This window comes from Monodelphis domestica, chromosome 1 (genome assembly GCF_027887165.1).
Source record: "Monodelphis domestica isolate mMonDom1 chromosome 1, mMonDom1.pri, whole genome shotgun sequence".
NCBI lineage: Eukaryota > Metazoa > Chordata > Mammalia > Didelphimorphia > Didelphidae > Monodelphis > Monodelphis domestica.
The window spans coordinates 509,439,759-509,462,937 of NC_077227.1; the positions used below are offsets into that span (position 1 = coordinate 509,439,759).

At 42.7% G+C, this 23,179-nt stretch overlaps 1 protein-coding gene across 2 annotated transcripts; it reads left to right on the forward strand.

The window, feature by feature from the left end:
* Window positions 1-10,431: 10,431 nt before the first annotated feature.
* Window positions 10,432-22,691, forward strand: WFDC2 (WAP four-disulfide core domain 2). Of its 2 annotated transcripts, none has more exons than XM_056813033.1 (4): window positions 10,432-11,277; window positions 11,627-11,758; window positions 18,432-18,584; window positions 22,523-22,691. In XM_056813033.1, the coding sequence occupies exons 1-3, from the start codon at window positions 11,169-11,171 to the stop codon at window positions 18,581-18,583; spliced, it is 393 nt and encodes a 130-aa protein (XP_056669011.1). In that variant the 5' UTR covers window positions 10,432-11,168; the 3' UTR covers window position 18,584; window positions 22,523-22,691. The 2 variants fall into 2 exon arrangements, with proteins under 2 accessions (XP_056669011.1, XP_056669010.1); XM_056813032.1 differs by having other exon boundaries at window positions 10,449-11,277; window positions 22,520-22,691.
* The last annotated feature ends 488 nt before the right edge of the window (window positions 22,692-23,179 follow it).

Below are 23,179 nucleotides of genomic sequence, written 5' to 3' on the forward strand. Positions count from 1 at the left end.
GCAAATTGTGTATAATTAATTGGCCATGGAAATTTGACCAGTCTAGAAATCAAATAGAACTCAGTATTACATTATTATATATAGATAAGAGTAGTCATCTCTCCTCTATTTATAGTAAAGCGAAGCAAGATGAGATGAGAGAAATAGTAAGTGTTAAAGGTATAAAGAATGGTAGTTCAGAATATGAAAGAAATATTTAATCAATTATGTAGAATTGTCTTAAGGTATAAAGTGGCAAGACTAGAGGTTTTATTCTGCTTTGAGCAGAGATCTGGAAGGAAAATTGGAATATTTAAGAAATATTGTTATGGAACTAATCAAATTAAATTTGGAAGTTTTTAATTATTATCCACTTGAAATAATTTATTATTAAAGTTTTAAATTCACGCAAATTTTATAGTATTCTGACTTAAGTGTTTAATTGGATGGAAAGAGATATTTTTGTTTTTTCATGCTTCCTTTTTACTCATAATAATTGATATGTTAAGGTTAGTTAACCTAAATTAGTAATGATATGATTAACTGTTTTGGATGCTAATGTGGATATATCAGAAATGAAAGATTTATGGTTCAGATGGTTAGGATAAACTTTTTGGGAAAATACCTAGATTGCCTTTTTTATACGTCAACATATCAGTCTTTCCTGCAAACGCTTCTGTGTCAATCATAATATATTCTTGATATAAATTTTGGATTACCTTTTGAAAAGTTAAGTCTATTAACCCCTCCAAGGAAATTGTTTGTTAAGTAAGAAATGACAGAAAGCAAACTTCATGACTCACTCACAGCCCCTGCTCCCCCTCCCTTCCTCTCACAGCAGGAGTTAAGTAAACAAACTAGCTGAAAAGCAGAAGCAAGTATTTTCAATACAAATCATTTCATTGGTTATTGGAAAAAGGATTCCATTACACACACACACACACACACACACACACACACACACCCCAAAATCCCTATGATTTTAAAATACTACTATTGAAGATTTTATTTTTTTTTAAGTAAACCTGTCTCCTCACACCCTTCCCTTCTCCCTCTGCAGCAAGGATTCTTAGAGAGCACTAAAAAATACCATCAGAGTAGGATCATTCTAACTTTAAATAGACTTTCAGATAGGATAGGATAGTTTTTCTTCACTATAGTGCTGTGCACATAATTAACGCTTCTACACAGCAAAGTTAGTAGAGAAGCTTACATTTATAGAAGGTAAATATTTTAGCAATTGCTAAGTTATGTGAACATGCAAGCAACTTGTCTATATTAGTGATTGGAATTGGAGTATTATTGATTGTGTGTAGAACTGTTTGTCCTTTAAGAGGAAAGTAACCACATCTATTATGCTTTGCTTTTATTGATATTTGCTGCTTAGTCTGTGCATGTAGATTTTTTAACAAGATCTTTTCCCCTGCATTTCTGAGATTTGATTGGCCTACAATTAAAAATCACAAGTATAATCTAACTATTTACTATGGAATTATAATTTAAAATTTTAAGTTAAAGGTTAGGACTTCAGGAATTTTTTTTATCTCCTCGAGTAGTAGAATTTATTTTCCAATGTGTTAGCTTAAAAAATTTTTTTTTTACATCATCCACTACCCTTCATTTGGACGTTCCTCCATCATTCACGTATCTGTGGATACTTTTTCTATTCTAGTTTTTGCTTCTATCCATACTAGTGAAACAGTAAAACATGTAATTTCTAATTTACTCTCTGCATTTCAGTTTTTGGGGTTTTCCCCAAACCCTTAAAACAGACAATGGCCCAGCATACACATCCAAAGCTCTTCCTAAATTCACTTCATAATTCAAAACAGTTTTAAAGATGGAAATTCCCCCAGACAAAAGGTCAGAACTGAGTGAAGGCTCTAATAATTCCTACACTCCAGCAGAATGACCTTTTGGGATACCCCCCTGCCAAAATATCATTACTTCTTGTATTTTTTTACCAGTGTACTTATACTCCCCCATGTGACCTTCATGTTCCAAATTGTTCCCCTGAATCCTTTTTTGATTAGAGCCTGCCTGACTCCATAACTAATGTATCCATTCAATATTATAAACCACAAGGATATCTTTTGCCTACCATACGATATAAAAATATTACACACAGATATCTATGGGATTCCCTTATGGCTTTAACAACTCTGACATCATCCTGGCTCAATATTTCCTCTCTTACTTGTCTTTTCTCCCCATACATGGACTTGTTTGGTAATGTAAATATTACTTTCAATGAATTTTTCTTTTATTATGATTGTATTGATTGTATTCTTTCTAATTGACTTTTCCCAAGGCTCCATGCCAGCATAATACTTATAGTTCAACAACCAGCCCATATTCTTATCCCAGTAAATATTTCTACCCCTTGGTATCACTCCTGGGGTGCCTACATGATTCAACAAATCCATGTGTTCCAAAAGAGCCATTAGTCTTATCACAACTATTATTTCCCTTGTTATGATGCTCATATCCAGCACTGCTGCAGCTCTTGCCATCACACAAGAGTTCCAAACTGCTGCTTACATTAATAATCTCACCACTAACATATCCAACACCTGGCATACACAACAGCAATTAGATTTGAACATAGAGTCCAAATTAGGCATCCTAGAAAATAACCTTCTCTGGCTCAGAGATCATATACAATCTATTGCTCTTAGACAACAACTTGTCACACTGATTATACTGCTATCTGTGTTCCCCACCCCAAGCCTAAATGAATTAGCATGGAATTTAATGAAACATTACCTCATCAACCAATGAAGCAAATTCAATGATACTAGCTTTCTAGAACAACCACATATGAATATTTTACACATATCCCAAAGCCATCTGGATAATTTACCTCCATTTCACCCAAATAATTTTATTCAAGCCTTAAAAATGTATTCCTTTAGACCTCTCTCATTTACTCACCATAGGGGCAATAGCCCTTCTGGCTTTTATCCTATGCCTTGCCATTACCTGTATTACTAGACTCTTTATGGCATCTTATGGCCAACCCCAAAGTGCCTCTCATCACCTTAAGTTACAACTTCAACAATTAAGAGAAGGGTAAATTTGATAAAAAATCATTTTAAATGCAATTGTGGATAATATTTTGCCTATTGTAATGCATAACATAGATAATAGCTTGCTTTCGATTGCTTTGTATTTCAAACTGTATATCTGACAATACTCATTTTGATTTTATATACTCGTGTTTTTTATCAGTCATTTGTTAAACTGTATACTTATTATCAATTATTTCTGAAAATTGTTAATCTTTATCATATCCTCTGATATTGTTATATTCCCCATTGTCCATTGGCTTCATTCTATGGTAGGCAGTCTAAAAAAAATTTTTTTAAACAAATAAAGGAGGAGATGTCACAGGTTGATAACTCTGGGTCCAAGATAAAGATCTGAGAGCCCTCATCAGAGGTTGAATTCTCACAGTTTGTCTGAGAACAGCTCTAAGTGCCCTCGCCTCTACATCCTTTTAGTTCCCCATAACAAGATTGCTGACCATTCCATGAACCCTGGATGATTTCTGGAACTGTTATCTTGCCCCAACCATTATCCTACCAGATGTACTATCTACATTCTTGCTGCACTTTCTCATGGACTTTTCTCATGGGCTATTGTTTGTAATTCCTGTGGTTTTTACTTTTAAAAGATCTACCTGTTTGCTACAAACTTGAACCCATTGCCATCAGCATGGGTTCATTCTGACCCCACACTGTGACTATGTCTGTGATTCTTATCTTTTCCCTCACCCTTATCTTCAGATGAGACCCTTCTTACTTCTACCTTTGTATTTCCTCTTATTATTTTCCCCTTACCTTACCTGTAGAACTCTGGTCCCAGTCCTGCCCACCCTGTGGGGTATTATCATCCATCAAGTATCACCATTTTAGTATATGGTGATAAAAATAAAAAGATTGCTTAAATTTTTTTTGCCACTGGGTTTTCAGATAGCAAACCCTGAAAAGAACAGAAAACTAATTTTTTCCTTCATTCCTTCATTTGTTCCTTCCTTCCTTCCTTCTCTTTCTCTTCTCTCTGTCTCTCTCTCTCCCCTCTATCTCTATCTCTGTCTCTAGTTCTCTCTTTCAAAAACCCTTACCTTCCATCTAAGAATCAAAACTATGTATTGTTCCAAGGCAGAAGAGGGATAAGGGTTGGGCAACTGAGGTTAAATGACTTGTCCTGGGAAACATAGCTACAGGGTATCTTGAACTTAAGACCTCCTGTCTCTAGGTCTAGCCCTCTATCCACTGAGCCACCTAACTACCCTTGGAAAACTAATTTCTAACATGCATTTATTGTCTTTTTGTGAATTAAACATGGCAAGATTTTAATTCATAGTCTTTCCTCTGAGTGTCATTTTATGCTGCTTTCCTGTTGCCTTTGCATATATTTTGATTTTCTAAAAATTAAATAAAAAATTTTTTAATAAATGAAAGCCTATGTTCCCTCCTTCCCACTTCTCTCCCCCTACCTCAATTGGAAAAGAAAAAGAAAAACAAAACCCTAGTACTACAAATATGCATAGTTAAGCAAAATGAATTAATGAATCAACCATGTCTAAAAAATGTTTCAATCTACACACTGGGTCTATCACCTCTCCATCAAGAGGTATAGATTGTTTCAGTAGTGGGGCTGGCCATTGTGATGATCAGAATTCTTCCATCTTTCAAAGTTGATATTGTATAAATTATTCTCCTGATTCAGGTTACTTCATAGGTCTTCCAAGGTTGCACTGAAAGTTCCTTAGATCATTTCTTACAGTATTCCATTCCATGAATATGTCATGATTTGTTTGGCCATTCTCCCTGTGCATGTACTTTGGAATGAGATGAGGTATAGTCTCAGTGTTAGGTTTAAGTTTCCCTTCTGGAATATACTAGTTGTGTGGCTCTGGGCAAGTGACAACCTCTTAGGGCTCTAGGCTATTCTCTAGTAGTTTATTTTGAGGGAGCTCCTTCACCAATATTATCAGAGATCTAGGTTGTAAAAGCAAACAGACAACAACAACACAAACAAAACATGGGGAAAGAAAGCTATGCTTCCATTAGGAAGATAACTTTCCTGGGAGGAAGGATTTTGATACCTTACAAAGAGTATCACTTTTTTTTTATTGGTTGTATTGCTTTCTTTTTTTAAACTCCTACCTTCTGTCTTGAACCAATATTGTATATTGATTACAAGGCTTAGAAGAGAATTGAGGGCGAGGAAATGTAGGTTAAGTGATTTGCCCAGGGTCACACAGCTAGGAAGTGTCCCAGGGTCATACAGTTAGAAAGTTTCTGAGGCCAAATTTGAACCCAAGACTTCTCATCTCTAGGCCTGGCTCTCAGTACACTGAGCCACTTAGTTGCCTGTCTAGTCTCCTCTTACTGAGTTAAGGTCCATTACTGGTTTTTTATAAACTCTTCTTTCCTGATGAAATGACCTCCTTTTTCTTCTTCTTTAAAGGCAGTTATGTAGTACAATAGTTAGAGTGCTGGGTCTGGTGTCAGAAAGACCTGAGTTCAAATCCAGCATCAGATACTTACTTGCTGTGTGATCCTGGGCAAGTCACTTACCTTCTGCTTCAGTTTCCTCAACTGTAAAATGGAGATTGGGGTGTATGGGGTACTCAGGGAGGAGTAATATCTCTGGTATGGAGGGCCTGTCATGCCCTCCTAGGGCAGCTCTCCAGCCTCTGACCCTCACCTGACACCCAGCTCTCACTTGTGGCTCCTAGTAGCTGCTAGCATGCGGCAGTGGCCACACCCCGGGCAACAGCTTCAACAGGCCGGCTAAACCTTGTGAGGGTAGCCATCCGGTCGTCGACCCCTGGTGAACCAGGGCTTTGCTCACCCAGCATGTGAAGACTATATAAGGCGGAGGAAACCAACAAGAAGGTTCAACGGCTGAGATGGCGACGCAGCAAAGCACTGTGAAGTGCTCAGGGCGTGTTGGAGCACAAAAGACAACACGGCCATCCAATGCAGCTGAGGAAGTCTCCAGGTGTAACGACTTTTCATGCCAGTGGACCCAGGCTTCCAACGCCGAGAGAGTGGGACTGTCTCTGTGCATCAACTTTTCCACTTAAATCTTCATGCACAGGTGTCTTTGTGCACAAAAACGCACAAAGACAATTGTCATCCTCAGTTACTGAGAGACTACTACTATCTCACACAGTTGTTGTGTAGATCAAATGAGATAATTATTTATAAAGTATTTAGCAAAGTGCAAATAAATATTTGTTTCCTTTTTTCCTCGGGTATTCCAGCCTCATTCCCTTTGCCATTGCTTATCTTTGATATAGTTTCATGTCCCTGCCTCTCCCTCCTCACTTCATCAGCCCCTCCCCATTGCTAAGTGCCCCCTCCACAGAAATGTTGTTATTGTTCAGTCACATCTAGCTCTTCCTGACCTCATCTGGGGTTTTCTTGGCAAAGATGCTGGAGTGCTTTACTATTTCCATCTACAGCTCTTTTTACAGATGAGGAAACTGAGGCACTGAGTTAAGTGACTTGCTCAGGGCTACCCAGCTAGTTAGTATCTGAGACTGGATTCGAACTCAATTTTTCCTGACTCTAGGCCTGGCTCTCTAGCTACTGCCCTCTATCTACCTAGCTGTCTATAGAAATTACTTTGTTTAAATTTGGTATTCATTTTTCTGTTTACATGTTGTTTCTTCCCAATAGAAGGTAAGCTCCTTGAGAGCAGGATCCTTTCTGTCTTTGTCTTTGAATCTCCAGAGCCTCGAAGTGACTGGAACTGTGCTTACAGTATTTGCTGAACTGAATTAACAGAAATGACTTCCTCATCTAGAAAATGAGTCAGGTTTGACTGAAATGATTGGGCAGCTATAGATCTATGATCTTCACTTAGGGAGAGAAAATAATGAATGAAGCTTTAGCTAGGAGCTTTTAGAGCTGGAAGGCTTCTTAGGCCACTTCATCTGTTTTGATAACTCTGACTATGTCTCTTCCCTACACAAGCTGAATTAGTCTGTCATCCTGCTGGTTTGGGGATAAAATATACACTCCTCTGTTTAGCTTTGAAAATCCTTCATATCCTGGCCCCAACTATCATTTCAAGCCTCCTTGGATATTACTACTCTCTTTTCTCTACTCTGTGATCCAACCAAACATGCCTTCAATCTGTTTTTCATTCACCCACCATCTCCTGCCTTTTCACTGGCCACCTCCCATGTCTGGAATGATCTGGTTTCTTTCTCTCTACTTCATAGAGTAACTCTCCTCTTTTAAGATGCCTCTCCGCCATCTTCCTCTGCATTCACTCTCTTCATGGATTCTGCCAACTGCTAAGGCTCTCCTCCTCCTACTTTGTATGTGTGTGTATAGATGTTGTTCAGTCATTTCAGTCATGTCTGACTCTTCGTGACCCTATTTGAGGTTTTCTTGGCAAGGATGCTGGAGCAGCTTGCCATTTTCCATCTCCAGATCATTTTACAGATGAAGAAACTGAAGCAACCAGAGTGAAATGACTTGCCGAGGGTCAGCCCACTCATAAGTGTCTAAGCCTGGATTTGAACTCAGGAAGATGAGTCTTCCTGACTCCATACACATATATGTATATACTTATATGCATATGATATATGTATATGTATTTATTTCTTAACTTTGTTATTTATGTTGTATATTTTTATATACACTTGCAGTTAGAAAGTAAACTCTTAGAGAATAGCAATTGTTTCATTTTTTTGGGGGGTATTTATATCCTTAGTACTGAGCACAGTGCCTGACACATAGTAGACACTTTGATAAATGTTTCCTGTCTTGATGACTTGACTTACTTGATGCTATCTAGTTTATTGGGGGTATTTCCTAAAATGTGCTCAGAACTGAGCACAATACTTCAGATCTCTTCTGACCAAGGCAGAGCATAATAAGATTATCACCTCACTAGTTCTGGGCTGGAGACCAAGTCCCATCTTTTTATCTTCTTTTATTATTTTTAAACTCTTACCTTCAGTCTTAGAATGGATACTAAGTATTGGTTCCAAGGCAATAAAACAGTAAGGGCTAGGCAATTGCCCAGGGTTACACAGCTGGGCAATTCCTGAGGCCAAATTTGAACCCAGGACCTCCTGTTTCCCGGCTTGGCTCTCTATTCACTGAGCCATCTACCTGCCCCTAGTCCCACCTTTTTAATGCCAGTATTCTATTGGTCTTGTATGACACACTGTCTGAAGAACCAAAACAAAGTATCACACAAAAAGCAATGAAGAAATGCATGGTGGGTAGGCTCAGGCTGCAATATGTAGCCTGGAAGGCACTTCCAAAAAGAAAAGAAGTAAAATATGTCATGAGTAAAATGTATGACAGAAAAGAAGATGGGTTGATCATGTGACAGAGCTGAAAGTGGCCAGGTGGATCAGCTCCAATGGTATCCTTGAAATGTCAGGAAAAAGTAAGGAGCACTCTAGCAGGTTGGGTGAAACTCTGGTGAAAATACAAACAGGAAATGCACAAGATGTTCAGGCATGGATGAGAGTCAATTGACACAGTTAGAAGGAACATCTAAACTGATGAAATCATATATATATATATATGTATGTATATATCTTGGATGCTGTGCTGGGATCTGCTGGATCCCATGATCCCATTGTTGACTCATTCGAATTTGTAGTCAGGATCTTTTATTAATTGGGAATTTTCAAGACAGTGGGGGGCTGTTCTCCTAACAAAAAAGAGGGGAAACCTGCCAACTGGATTCTCTGTGTGTTACAGAACAGGGATCTGGAAGGGCTATTTACTCTACCTTGTATAAAATGGTATGGGAATGCTGCTGTCATAAAAGCCAAGGAACAAAAGAATGGGACAGAATGCTCAAAGAAAGGTCAAGGAATTTGAGAACTGGAAAAAAAGACAGTTGAATTTGGGATGAGATTGGAGAAAGCTAGATCAATAGAGTACAAGGCAGAGAAGCCATATTGAAAAGGGCTAGGGAGTGAGGAGTGTTGAGGAAATGAAGGCACTGAATCTAGGCTGCTCTTTCTAAGACAGGCAATGATGGGGAGAAGGATGTTAACTAGAGGCATGGTGGGGTTAAAGAAGGGTTTGCTTTTTGAATGAGAGAGACTGGAACATATTTGTAGATGGAGAGGAAGGAGTTAGTAGACAGGGAGAGATTAAAGTGGATGAAAGAAAGGAGATGACTGAAGAGCAAGATCATAAAAGGGGATGGGATGGAAGATCCTTTAGCAAGGAGGAATATTTCTGAGAATGGCAGGACAGATAAGGAGACAAGGAGTGCACTAAAGGTGGGTATCTAAGGGCAGTTTTGGTGGCTCAGTGGATAGAGAGCCAGGTCTGGAGACAGGAGGTCCTGGGTTCAAAAGTGGCCTTGGACTCTTCCTAGCTATGTAATCCTGGGCAAATCTCTGTCTCTCTGTCTCTTTCATTCTGTTTCTCTGTCTCTGTCTCTGTCTCTCTCCCTCTCCCTCCCTTCCCCCTCTCCCTACTTCCCTTACTTTCATCTTAGAATCAATAAGGTGTATTGGTTCTAAGGCAAAAGAGTGGTAAGGGTTAAGTGACTTCTTAACCTCCATTGCCTAGCTCTTACCATTCTTCCCCTTTGGAAGCCTATATCCATTCTAAGAGAGAAGGAAAAGTTTTGTTTGTTTGTTTTGTTTTGTTTGGGTTTGTTTTTTGTTTTATTTTGTTTTTTAAAGTGGAGAACTGAAGCTCACATAAACTCTTTAAGGAACTTACTATGTAACATGTATTATAGTTATCTCTTTGCATCTTGTTCCCCATTAGACAAGAGGCATCAGGAAGGAAAGGCATCTAGTGCTGGACCCTGAACCCAACAGGCAGCAAAGAGACCTCCCAAGATGGAGCTATTTGAGGACAACAAAAGTTGGGACTGCTACCAGGTAGCATCAGTTAATTAAAATGGAAAAAATAAGATGCAGCAGGGAGTTTTTAGAAAAGGATGGGCCGTACAGAGAAAGCTTCCTGGTGTTCCCCGTAAACTCCATTCTCTGGGGTTTTGCACTCCAAACACTGATTCTATATATGTCCCTTCTCTGTCTCCCCCCACCCCCATCTCTATGTTGGAGGGGTGAGATCAGGTAGGGCAGCACCTGGGATGTAATACTGGTTGCCTCTGGGTCTGGGTTCTGGGTTCCGGAGTTGGGGAGTAAATCCCGAGATTTCGCAGAAGGAAGGGAGAACAACAGGGTCCCAGAGAGACGCCTCTTGCAGCACTTGGTCAGTGCCCACAGAATGGAACCTACCTGCGGGAACCCCGGGGCTAAGTGTGCCCCTGGTCAGGAGCTGAAAGCCTTCCTTGGGCTTGTCGCTCCCCTCCCTCCCCCCTTTAGATGTTGACTGTTCCCTGAGCGCCGAACAAACATAAGCCCAATCAGGTCACCTCTTAGCTGCCGTGGGAACGGCCCCTCCCAGAGCTGGCATGTCCCAGCGTCCCTGGAGGTAATCAGGGGCTAAGCAGACCGGAGCGGGAAGTAGGGGTAGGGAGGAGCTTCCTTGAGCTCCTTCCTTTGATGATCCCCCAACTTGTTCCGCAGGACCACATGACAGTGTCCCTGCTCCCCGAAAATACTAAATCGCAGCGAACCGGAATCTCTACTCTCCTCACTGGGGCTGTTTCTTAATTCCTACACCATTCTAGTTATTTCTCTAGGGTTCCCTTTTTTTCCTAGCCCACAGGGGTCCTGGGAATGGGAAAAAGTCTCAGGAGACCGGGATTAGAATCCTGGAATACCTTGGCATTCATTCGATTCAATCCCAGTCAGTGAGTGATTGCCCTGACACATTTTACTTCATCTCTGCCAGAGTCTAGGACCTGTGTCCTGACATCTCTTCCCTCAAGGGATGGCATAGAGACGGAGCGTGCCAACCCGAGGTGAATAGGGTTGATACAGGTTCCAGGGACTCTGGGGTGGGCCCATGCTGGGCATGAGACCTCTCGGCCACAGAACTATATTTCCTGGTTCCTACCTGGGCCAAAAGCGACACCTGATCCTGGGGAATTGTGAAATGGAATGAGGTGGCAGCCGGACCTCTCCATCCTCTTGCCCCCACCCAGTCCCCCTCCCCTCGGCTGGCCCTCTCCCCGCCCTCGCCTCCACCCAGTGCCTCCCGCTCTCCCTGTTTAAATCCCCCCACTGGGAAGGTCTTACCTAGATCTCTTGCAGCACCGTAATGGCAAGCAAGCTCACCCCCTTCTTGGCGTTCCTGGGCGGCCTCTTCCTCTTGTTTTTCCTGGGTTTGCCTCCTGCCTTCGGCCAGAACAGTACCAGCGAGTACCTCGGTAAGGAGAGTTCCCAAGGGCAACGAAAGCGCTGGACCCCGCAAGACTGCGGGGTCGGTGGGAGGTGAAGGGGAGATCTCCGGGACCAAAGATGCAGGGGGCAGGGGGGGAGGCAGAAACGAGGGACAAGGGTTTAGAATGGCTCCCTGGGTATGGGTAGAAAAGGAGCGGGGGTCAGACCTGAGGGACTCAGGGGCAGCAGGTGAAGTACTTGGGAGCTGGAGGTATAGTAGAACTTTTGGGGTACCGGGGACAGGAGGTGAGGGAAATCCTGGACCTCAAGCCAGAGATCGCTGATTCCGAGCTGTAGGTGGGGCCCTTCCTGACCTCCCTTTGCTCTCTGGAGCAGAAAAGGAAGGCGTGTGCCCAGAGCTGCCGGAGAGAAAAGACTGCCGGGTGGAATGTGTCTCCGACATGGACTGTCCCTACAACCAGAAGTGCTGCTCAGCGGGCTGCTCGTCCTTCTGCATAGTCCCCAATGGTAACCGGCCCGCTGCTCCCTCCCAGAGCCCCTCGGGGCACTGGAGTCCACCCAGTCCCGGGTCTCCTTATCCGGGGCTCAAGCCCAGCCTTCCATCAGCAGGAGCAGGGGTTTAGGAGGTCTGTTTCCTCCTCTCCCCACCACTTCCTAGGGTCCAGCAGGGGGAAGAACACGACAAACACCCTTACCCCCACACCAAGTCTGGCTCCCCTGGACTAGCCCTGCACAGCCCTTCTTACCTTCTGGTGCGTGACGGTTTCCGGGCTCACACAGCTGGGACATTGTTCTTAGGAAGGTGGGTGGAGAGGGGACACACCTGGGGGGGGAAGGCATGCTGGAGGCATTTGGACTGGCTGGAACCGGCGGGTTCTGCTCAGCGCTACCGCAAACTCCCACAGGAAAGTGTTGGGATCCCAGCTCTGGGATCCCCTGAGTCCTGGGGCCAGGGAGAAGCACACCTGATCTGGATCAGGATCCAGTTGTGGGGAGGAAAAGACAAAAGGATGATTTTCCTCGTAGTGATCATTTGGCTAACCCCTTAATTTTGCAGAGGAAACTCAAAAGGAATGATTGGTCCAAAATAAGTTAGAGAACAGAAATCAGAGGACCTCTGGTTTGCCTGATTGCCCTGTTACCAGCCAGCATTATTCCTTTTCTGTGTCTGTATTCACCAGAGCCTCCCTCACTGTGAGGTTCATACAGAAAACCCTTCATAAATGCTAGTTAGATTGAATTGAATACTCAGTACCAAGGGACTCATGGGTTCCCCATCCTTTCATCCTGAACTTCATTTTCCCTATTCTCTCAATTCCCATTCTTGGACAGTGAAGGGCTGGGGCAGGGACATTGAGGGAAGGCTCTAAAATAGACAAGAGTGATGGGAGGACTCCCTGAAGGAGAGTACAGATGAAATGAGGCAAGTCACCTAGTTATATTGATTATAAAAGCCACCACCTCCTCCTAGGAAGATACCAGTGTTCCCTCCAGCCCTCCACACTTCCACCCCTCCAAGGCACCTACAACCTTCAGACAGACCTTCATTTCCTCTACTATAAAGTGGGATTGGACTAGCTGACCCCCAAAGGTCCCTTCTAGCTCTAAATCTATGATCTTATGTAATGGCAGAGTTGGGATTTGAGCCTAAGTCCAGGACGTCAAGTCCATTTTTTCTCTGTTCCATCAAGCTGTCTTCTCAAAGCTAAATGGTTAGGGATAGTTATAGGTTAACCAGAAGCTGGGAGTGGGATTGAAACCAACAGAAAATTAGGCCTGGAAGACAGGGGAGGGACAGAAGAAAGAAGGTGGTTCTGTAGCACCTCTTCAGAGTTAAAGACTGTGTGGTCTCTAAGGTAAAGATGAGTAAACTAAGGTTCCTCACCAGAGGAACTATATAGGAACTGGTATAGGAACTCCCTATACCAAAGGCATGAAGAGGAGCTCAGGAATGTCAGCCCTTGAGTCTAGGGAAGGAACCTGGCATTAAGTGGGTCCCAACCTTAAGGTCAGGAACCTCTTTCGTATCCTAGATCAGGTCTCCTTATGACCTGGGCTGAGCAGGATCTTCTCTGTCAATGCTGGCCCTGGGAAATGTAAAGGGCATCCTCTTAACCTAACTGGGGAGAATGAGCTCATTTGTGAGTTTCTGAGTGACTGCAGGCATATCGATGATTGGGGGAGGAAGTATACAGATGAGTGAGTGGGAAGGAGTGCTTAGGTGTGAACAGGCACATCTGTGTGCGTATTAATGGTTGTTGGATCCGGTACAAGTTTAGATAACCGGCTGTATATATGTAGGTGGTATTGGCAGAGGGCTGCCAGGGCTGCATGTGGATAACTTAGAGCATGTAAGTATATGTGAATGAACTGATAGAAGGTAAGTGTGTTGTGGTGTGTGTGTGTATGTGCATGCACTCCTGCATGAGTGTGCATGCTATGGGGATCTACAGTGGATGGGATGAGCATAGATATCAGTGAGGGGCTTTGAAGGTTCTTCCCCATTCTTGATGTTCAATGCAGCTTGACCTCTGAGTTCCTGCTCCTGAGGAAAGGGAAGCCCTTGCTAAGAATTAGGATTCTTGGAAGCAAGCAAGCAATGCCCCTCAGAAGCTCTGCTCTAGGTTGCCCCTGGCCATGTCCAGATGTCCCCACCATAAACCACCAGGGGCTAGTCTTTGAGCTGCCCCACCCAGGAGAGTCATTTCATAGTTACTGTAACATTACAGCCTTTGCTGTACCAGGACGGGCATGATGCCAATCCCAGGGAGAGGCCCAGGTGCCCCATCCCTTACTAGTCAATCCCTGACTCTGGACCTTGCATTCTAGGATGGTAGGAGGTCTTTACTTGCTTAGAATTTGAATTGTGCCTCTTCCCACCCCATTTATATAGTGCTTTTCACCTGTATAGGAGAGGCATCATAGTGTAGTGTGCGAGAGAGCCCTCCTCAAGGACCTCAGATCAAGTCCTGCCCACTTATCCAGGCATTTCTCTTAAGTTTTTTTTAAACCCTTACCTTCTATCTTAAAGCAATCCTGTGTATTAGTTTTAAGGCAGAAGAGCAGTAAAGCCTAGGTAATTGGGGTTAAATGACTTGCCCAGGGTCACACAGCTAGGAAGTGTCTGAGGTCACATTTGAACCCAGAACCTCCCAACACTGGGTCTGACTCTCAATCCACTGGGCCACCCAGCTGCCCCTCTCTAAGGTTTTAAATTGCAGAGGAAAGGGGCCAATGATATGCACTGGAGAAGTTCCTCACCAGGACCTCTCTAAACCAAAGGAATCATGGGTCCAATCCCTGTCTCTGTCCCTTTAGGACTTTTGAATCAGTTGTAGATTTGCTATTTACATTGCTATTAATCAGCTGAGATTTTAATCTTCCCAAGTCTCTATTTCCTCATCTGTAAAATGGGATAATAAATACAACCTTGGAAGCCTGAGGATTAAAAAATATTTTTTAAAAATGCCTATTTGCTATGTAACCTAAGGCCCTATGGAAGTGCCATTCTTGACCTTTATTGTGATCTTGTGATTTTCACAACAGCCCTCTTATGCAAAGGGACCAGGCAGAGGTCTCTCCCTTTGACTCTCTGTGATAGCTACCTAAAGAGAAGAGCTAGCTCTGAGGAACTAGAAGGGTTAGTTCTGAAGAACATAAATCAATGTCATAAACATTAAAAACAAAACCAAACATTTACCTTCTGTTAGTAGCAGTTTTTAAGAAGAAAAAAAATTTTAATTAAATTCTTGCCTTCCATCTTAGAATCAGTACTTTGTATCAGCTCCAAGACAGAAGAGCAGTAAGGGCTAGGCAATGGGGGTTAAGTGACTTGCCCAGGGTCACAAAGCTGGGAAGTGTCTAAGGTCAAATTTGATCCCAGGTCCTCCTGGCTCCAGGCCTGACTCTCTATCCACTGTTACCTAGTTACTTCTCCCTGCTGCCCCCCAAGCATATATTAAATACTTGCTACATTCAAGCTGCTATGCTGAGCACGGAAGATTTCAAAATATAAACAGCTTCTGCCTTCCAGGTGTGTACATTTTAACTGAGAACTATAGATAAGTAAATACCAAGTAAACTGGAAGGCTTAGGGAGGAGAAAGAACAATGGCCTGAGTCAGAACAGTAGGTTCTCATCCTCCCTCCGTTACTGTGTGATTCTCTGCAAAGTACTTGTCCTCTCTGTTTTTCAGTCTTTCTCATCTATAAAGGGAGGGTTGGGAGATCCAATGGCTTCTTAGATCCTTTCCAGTTCTAAATCTATAAGCTAACAATCCAGCCAATCAATCAGCCTGTCCTTTTCTGTGCTGTGGGGAGAGAAGAGAACCTAGCACAGTGGTTTGCAAACTGAGTGCTAAAAAACTGTCCAATGAATGAACAAATAAAGATAGGGTTGACTCGTAGCAATACTGTGAAGGAGACACAGATTATCTTTCAGATCTCCACCCATACCCGAAGTGCTGCTTGTTCCACCTTGACAACCCTCGGAGGATAGATAGGGAAAGCATTTATTGCTGTGGTCCAGGAACTGTTTTAGGTAACGTGGGATATAAAACACAGAAAAATGGGTCCTGCCCTCAAGGATCTTACATTCTAATGGGGCAGGGGAAGTAATACATAAAGGGCAGCTGGAACGTGGAGGTAGAAGGGGAGATTCTAGAAAAAGGCAGAGGTTAGGAATGGAATCAGGAGTGAAGTGACCTTGACTTGGGCCCCTTATAAAGTGATGGTCCTAGAATGTTGGAGGATAAAAAAAGACTAGAATTTAGAACACAGAATGGTGGAACTGGATGGAATGTTAGATATTATCTCATCCAATCTCTTCATTTTATGAAATCAAGAAAAGGAAAATGACTTGCCCAAGGCCACTCTTGTTTATTAACCTAGACAGGGCAGGACTTGTTTTTGGATGACAAATCCAGAATTCTGTTTATAAACCCTACAATTTCTTGTGCCCTCATCTACCCAAATCTTTTCTAGGAGAGGCTTTACTATCAGCTCATCTATTGCTAACCCTTTATGTATTGACTTGCTCTCTTAGACTGGGACCTCTTTGAGAGTAGGGATTCTCTTTCTGTTTTTCTGTAACAGTATCCATCAGTGGGTCTTTTGAGGGATTGACTTTTTTGGACTTATTTCTGCCTCTGGGATAAAAGGTACTATCTCCTGGGAACAAGGATCAGTAATCAGGGTACTAGTAGAATCAGAATTTGGGGGATGTAGGGGTGACTTCCTGAATACCTTAAACTTATATTAGGCAGGCATCATGACTCAGGAAAGCAGCTCTGACAAAATGATTTATGACGATGATGATGATTTTTTAAACATTCATTAAAAAAAAAAACCCTCTAGAGCCAGGCCTAGATATGGGAAGTCCTGAGTTCAAATCTGGCCTCAGATACTTCCTAGCTGTGTGACCCTGGGTAAGTCACTTAATCCCCATTGCCTAGCCCTTACCACTCTTCTGCCTTGGAATCAATACACAGTATTGATTCTAAGATGGAAGGTTAGGGTTTAAAAACAAAGAAACAGCCCTTACCTTTTGTCTTTTTTTTTAAAACATTATTTTATTTGGTCATTTACAAACATTATTCATTGGAAACAAAAATCATTTTCTTTTCCTCCCCCCGCCCCCCTCCCATCCCCTCTCCCATAGCCGACACACGATTCCATTGGGTATCACATGTGTTCTTGATTCAAACCCATTTCCATGTTGTTGGTATTTGCACTAGGGTGTTCATTTAGAGTCTCTCCTCAGTCATTTCCCCTCAGCCCCTGCAGTAAAGCAGTTGCTTTTCAGCGGTGTTTTTACTCCCACAGTTTATCCTCTGCTTGTGGATAGTATTTTTTAGACCCTGCAGATTGTTCAGGGACACTAAATTGACACTAATGGAGAAGTCCATTACCTTCGATTGTACCACAGTGTATCAGTCTCTGGGTATAATGATTTCCTGGTTTGCTCCTCTCACTCTGCATCACTTCCTGGAGGTTGTTCTAGACTCCATGGAATTCCTCCACTTTATTATTCCTTTGAGCACAATAGTATTCCATCACCAACAGATACCACAATTTGTTCAGCCATTCCCCAATTGAAGGGCATCCCCTCATTTTCCAATTTTTGGCCACCACAAAGAGCACAGCTATGAATATTCTTGTACAAGTCTTTTTCCTTATTATCTCTTTGGGGTACAAACCCAGCAGTGCTATGGCTGGATCAAAGGGCAGACAGTATTTTATCACCCTTTGGACATAGTTCCAAATTGCCCTCCAGAATGGTTGGATCAATTCACAACTCCACCAACAATGCATTAGTGTCCCTACTTTGCCACATCCCCTCCAGCCTTCATTACTTTCCTTTGCTGTTATGTTAGCCAATCTGCTAGGTGTGAGGTGGTACCTCAGAGTTGTTTTGATTTGCATCTCTCTGATTTTAAGAGATTTAGAACACTTTTTCATGTGCTTATTAATAGTTTTGATTTCTTTATCTGAAAACTGCCTGTTCATGTCTCTTGCCCATTTATCAATTGGAGAATGGCTTGATTTTTTGTACAATTGATTTAGCTCTTTGTAAATTTGAGTAATTAGACCTTTGTCAGAGGTTTTTATTAAGATCGTTTCCCAATTTATTGCTTCCCTTATGATTTTAGTTATATTGGTTTTGTTTGTACAAAAGCTTTTTAATTTGATGTAGTCGAAATTATTTATTTTATATTTTGTGACTCTTTCTATGTCTTGCTTGGTTTTAAAGTCTTTCCCTTCCCAAAGGTCTGACATGTATACTACCTTTTGTCTTAATATCAGCTCTAAGACAGAAGAGCAGCTAGGGCAATTGGGGTTAAGTGATTTGTCCAGAGTCACACAGGTAAGAAGTTTCTGAAGCCAGGTTTGAACTTGGAACCTCCAGATCCTGGAGCTGGTTCTCTGTACTTTGAGCCACCCAACTTCCCCAACCCCCTCATTTTTATAAGCAATGAGACATAGAAAGGAGATGCACCTTGTCCCAGACCTTACAATCAGTAAGTGGCAGAACCAGCCTGTGACTCCATTGTTTTCTGATGCTAAGCCCAGTGTTCTTTCCCTAGACCTTTCCCTTTCTCACGCTAACTTTGGGAGATTGAAGTGCAGCCTTGCCTGGGCTTCAGGCTCAGGAGCTCTGTTCCCTCTTGTTCTTTCCTCAGAAAAGAAGGGGACCTGCCCTCAGATTGACAGCAGCATCTCTCAGCTCGGTGTGTGCCATGATCAGTGTCAGGAGGACAACGAGTGTTCTGACCAGCTCAAATGCTGCCTCAATGGCTGCGGAAAATTGTCCTGTGTCACACCTATCTTCTGAGGTGGGTGGGTGTCGTTGGTAAGAAGGCAAAGGGGCTGGCCAAAGAGCTGGGTCCCCCTGAAAGGGAAAATCCTGGTGGGGAGGGGAGGGGAGGAAAGGATGAAGGGAGGGAGGGAATAAGCTTCCCCCCCCCCCCCCCCCCAGTGTTTACAACATATCAGGCATTGGACTAGAAACTTTTCCAGATGTTATCTCATTGGAATCTATAGCTCTTGGGGTGGGGGAAGGTCTCGAGACAATGCTGGGAGAATTCCAATGGGAATAAAGAATTGGAAATGGGTTTAGGAAAAAACCCATTTTCCAGTTTCAGATTTTTTTCCTTTGGAAAGAGCCAAGGAGGAATTCTTGTCTCAGGGGACATAGGGAGCCCTTGTGGGCTGAGAGAACCAGGTGGAATGATATAGTAGAAAATTGCAATGAAATATGGAGTAAGGGACAGCTAGAGCACCAGGCCCAGAGGCAGGAGGACTTGGGTTCAAATCCAACCTCAGACACTTCCTAGCTGTATGAACCTGGGCAAGTCACTTAACCCCAATTAGCTAGCCTTTGTCCTTCTGTCTTAGATTGTTACTAAGACAGAAAATAAAGGTTTACATATATATATATATAAAATATAATAAATATATAGTTATATTTCCAAATAGAATATATTTTATTTAAATTAATTATAGAACATTAACAGAATAATTAATTTATAATTAACCATATTTATAAATATAATATATAAATTATAATGAATATATATTTAACCCCTTATCTTCCATTTTAGAATCAATACTGTGTATTGGTTCCAAGGCAAAAGAGCTTATGGTAAGGGCTAGGCAATGGGGATTAAGTGACTTGTCCAGGGTCATACAGCTGAGAAGTATCTGAGGCCAGATTTGAACCCAGGACCTCCTGTCTCTAGGCCTGGCTCTCAATCCACTGAGCCATATATATATATAATAACAAACTTCCACCCAAGTTTTCCTAAATTATATGATTATATGATTTATTTCCCTTCCCTCTCCCAGTGCTGGCAGGCGATTCGATCTGGGTTATGCATGTATTATCAGGCAAAGCATATTTCCATATTGTTTGTTTTTGTGAGTAATCTTATAAAACCAAACCCCACAAACCCAAACCCAAATAAACAGTTGAAAGATGCTAAGCTTTCATCTGCACTCTGACTCCAGCAGCTCAGAAAGGAAGGATTTAAAACAAGAGAGAGATGGAGTGAGAGCACCTGGGTTCAAACCCAGACTTTGGAGTTTGAATCATGGTCTCACACCGTGACCTTGAGGCAGTCCCTTAACTTTGCTGGGCCTCAGGTTCTTCATGGGGGTGGGGTTCCAGTGACCACTAAAGTCTCTAACCCCAGGGGCTATGATCAGTCAGAGAGATCTGTGTGAGGAGGGGTTTTGGCTCTGCTACTTCCCTGGGATGGGAGTTTTAGCCAGCTGAAGCTTTAGCCGATTTCTTCCTCTGGGGGGGCTACTTGTAACTCCCAGCCTCTACTACCTCAGTGTCTCACAGGTGGCCTCACCTTCAAATGGGGCCTGTCTGAACCAGACTTGTAGCCAGAAGAACTTGTTCCAAATCTGTCGCTGTCCCTGCCTTGCCCTGTGACTCTGGGCAAGTCCCTTATACCCCTGGGGCTCGGATCTTCATCTGGAAAATGACGATAACAATACCTGAACTACCTACCTTACAGGCTGGTGAGGAAAGTGCTTAACAAACAGGGACTTGATTAATTTGACCAAGAAATAGTTTTTGTACCCATGAATTGGTAAGTTATTTTGTTCCATCCTGTCTGACTCTTCGAGACCCTCAAGGGGGTTTTCTTAGCAAAGATACAGAAGTGGTTTGCCATTTTCTTCTTTGGTAGATTAAGGCAAATAGAAGCAAATTGACCTGTCCAGGATCACATAGCTAGTGAGTGTCTACAGCTGAATTTGAATTCAGGTCTTCCTGATTCCAGGGCCAGTGCTGTGTCTACTGACATCTAGCCACCTCCAAGGCAAACAGTGTAAGTGACTTGCCCAAGGTCACACGGCCAATACCAACTTAAGGCAAAATTTGAACTCAGGTCTTCCTGACTCCAGTCTCATTGTTGTATCCACTGAGCTGCCCTCCAGTAGGTCACTAGATCTGTGTACCTGACTATAGCCAAATGTGACCCTTAGCTCAGTTACTGAGGTAGCATAGTATATAGTGATCTGGACTTGGAATCAGGAAGACCTGAATTCAAATCCTGCATCAAGCACTTAGTTTCTGACTGTCAACAAACCATTTCACCCGTCTCCATTTCCTCATCTATAAAATGGGAATAATAGCAGCTAACAAGGTTATCATGAGTATCAAATGAAATAATATACACGAATGGATTTATAAACCTTATAGTGCTGCATAAATGATAGCGATTATTAACTGAAGATCAGTATAAGTAAGGATGGCCAGATTGCCTCAAGTGGACACTTCCCTTGAGCCACTTGCCATCTTTGTTGTAACTGCCCAGTTTTGGAAGGAAAGGACCAGCCTCAGGGTCACAACTCACTTAAGTGTATTGTTTTATAGTTATATAGTTTATATAACTTTACATAAAGTTATATAATTTACAAAGCACAATACTGATAATACTTCACTGAATTAGGGAGAGAAAGGCATCTAAGCCTTCATATAATATATAAAATATGCCCCTCTCATAAGGAATAAAGCTGAGACTCAGAGAGGGGAAGTGACTTGGCCAGGGTCCCACAGCCAGGTTGGTATAGTACAAAGAATGTTGGGTTTGGAGTCAGAAGAGCTGGCTTTAGATTTTGATTCTCCTACTTTCTGGGTGATCTTGGATAAGCCACCAAATCTCTTGTTCTTTCTATATCTGTAAAATCAATAATTCAAGTAAGCCAGAAGGCAAAGTGGATAGTCAAGAAGATCTGAGTTCAAATCTAGCCCCAGACACTTCTTAGCAGTTCAATCCTTACCAAGTCATTTAACTCTATTTACCTCAGTTTCCTCATCTGTAAATTGAACTAGAGAAGGAAATGGTAAACTACTCCAGGATCTTTGCCAATAAAACGCCAAATGAGATCATGAAGAGTTAGATATGATTGAAAGGACTGAACAACAACAAGAAAATAGACCAGAGCTGGTCCAATGCCATCTCTTTACAGAAGGGAAAAGTAAAGCCCAGAGAAGTGATGATTCTCTAAAGGTGCCACAGGTAGATTAAGGAGCAGGGGCAGCATTTGAACTCAAGTCTTTTGATTCCAAACCAGTGTTCTTTTCAATATACTGCGCTATCCCCTTTTTACAGAGGAGTAAACTGGGGCCCAAAGAGAAGGAAAGAATGTGCCAAAAGGTATTATAGAAACTCACAATTGGAAGAGTCCTCAGAGGCTGATGTGTGGGCAATGGGTGTCCCTCTCCAACATCCCCAACAAGTGCTCATTGAGTGACTTCTCTTGAATATTTTCAGTGAGGCAGAAACCCATTAAAAAAGGGCAGCCCGTGCCACTTAAAATTGGAAGGATATTTGCCTTTACCTTAAGTCTGACATGAGTCACTATGTTGCAACAAAGGTTTCCCCAATCCTTGGAGCTCCTGATCTTTTTAAAGTTATCCTCTAGGGAGAAGCTAAATGGCTCAGTGGATTGAGAGCCAGGCTTAGAGATGGGAGGTCCTGGGTTCAAATCTGGTCTCAGACACTTCCCAGCTGTGTGACCCTGGGCAAGTCACTTGATCCCCATTGCCTAGCCCTTACCACCCTTCTGCCTTGGAGCCAATACACAGTATTGATTCTAAGGGGGAAGGGTTTAAAAAAGAAAATTAAAGTCATACCCAGTTTTATATACATATAAAGTTATAGATCCTTTGACATCCTGTGATCCTGTGATGAGCTGAAGGCTTCTGGACCAGCTGCCTTTGGATCTAATCATTATCCTTCTTTTCTACCAGCAGCTGGACAAACTCACAAGAGAAACCCTCTCTCTGACTGCTCTTCCATCTTCCAGGCCCTGGGACCCCATGCTGAATCAGACTCCTCCCCCTCCACTGGACTTCAAGCTTCCTCTCTGGGGCTGACCACTCCTAGCCAGCCCATCAATAAAAAGATTGGTTCCTGCACAAACAGCAGTGTGGCCTCCTGTCTTGGCAGCCTCTAGGGATGTGGATGGGCTGTTCTTGGGATTTGGGGTGTGAGTGTGTTGGAGAGAGGGGGAGATTGGAGCAATGGGAGAAATGGGGTTGTTGGTCAAGACTGCAGAACATTGGGAGCAGAAGGAACCTCCCAAGTCTTCCTTGGCTGGACCACACCTCAGAGGGAATCTCCTCTCTAACCTCCTTGACAAGCAGCCCTCCAGCTTCCTCGTGAAGATCAATAGTGACTGCCACTCTACACAAATCTTGTTATAGCTAGGTGACTCAATGGATTGAGAAACCAAACTTAGAGATGGGTGGGTTCTGGGTTCAAATTTGGCCTCAGATACTTCCTAGTTGTATTGTCCTGGGCAAGTCATTTAACTCACATTGCCTAGCCCTTACCATGTTTCTTCCTTCCTTCCTTCCTTCCTTCCTTCCTTCCTTCCTTCCTTCCTTCCTTCCTTCCTTCCTTCCTTC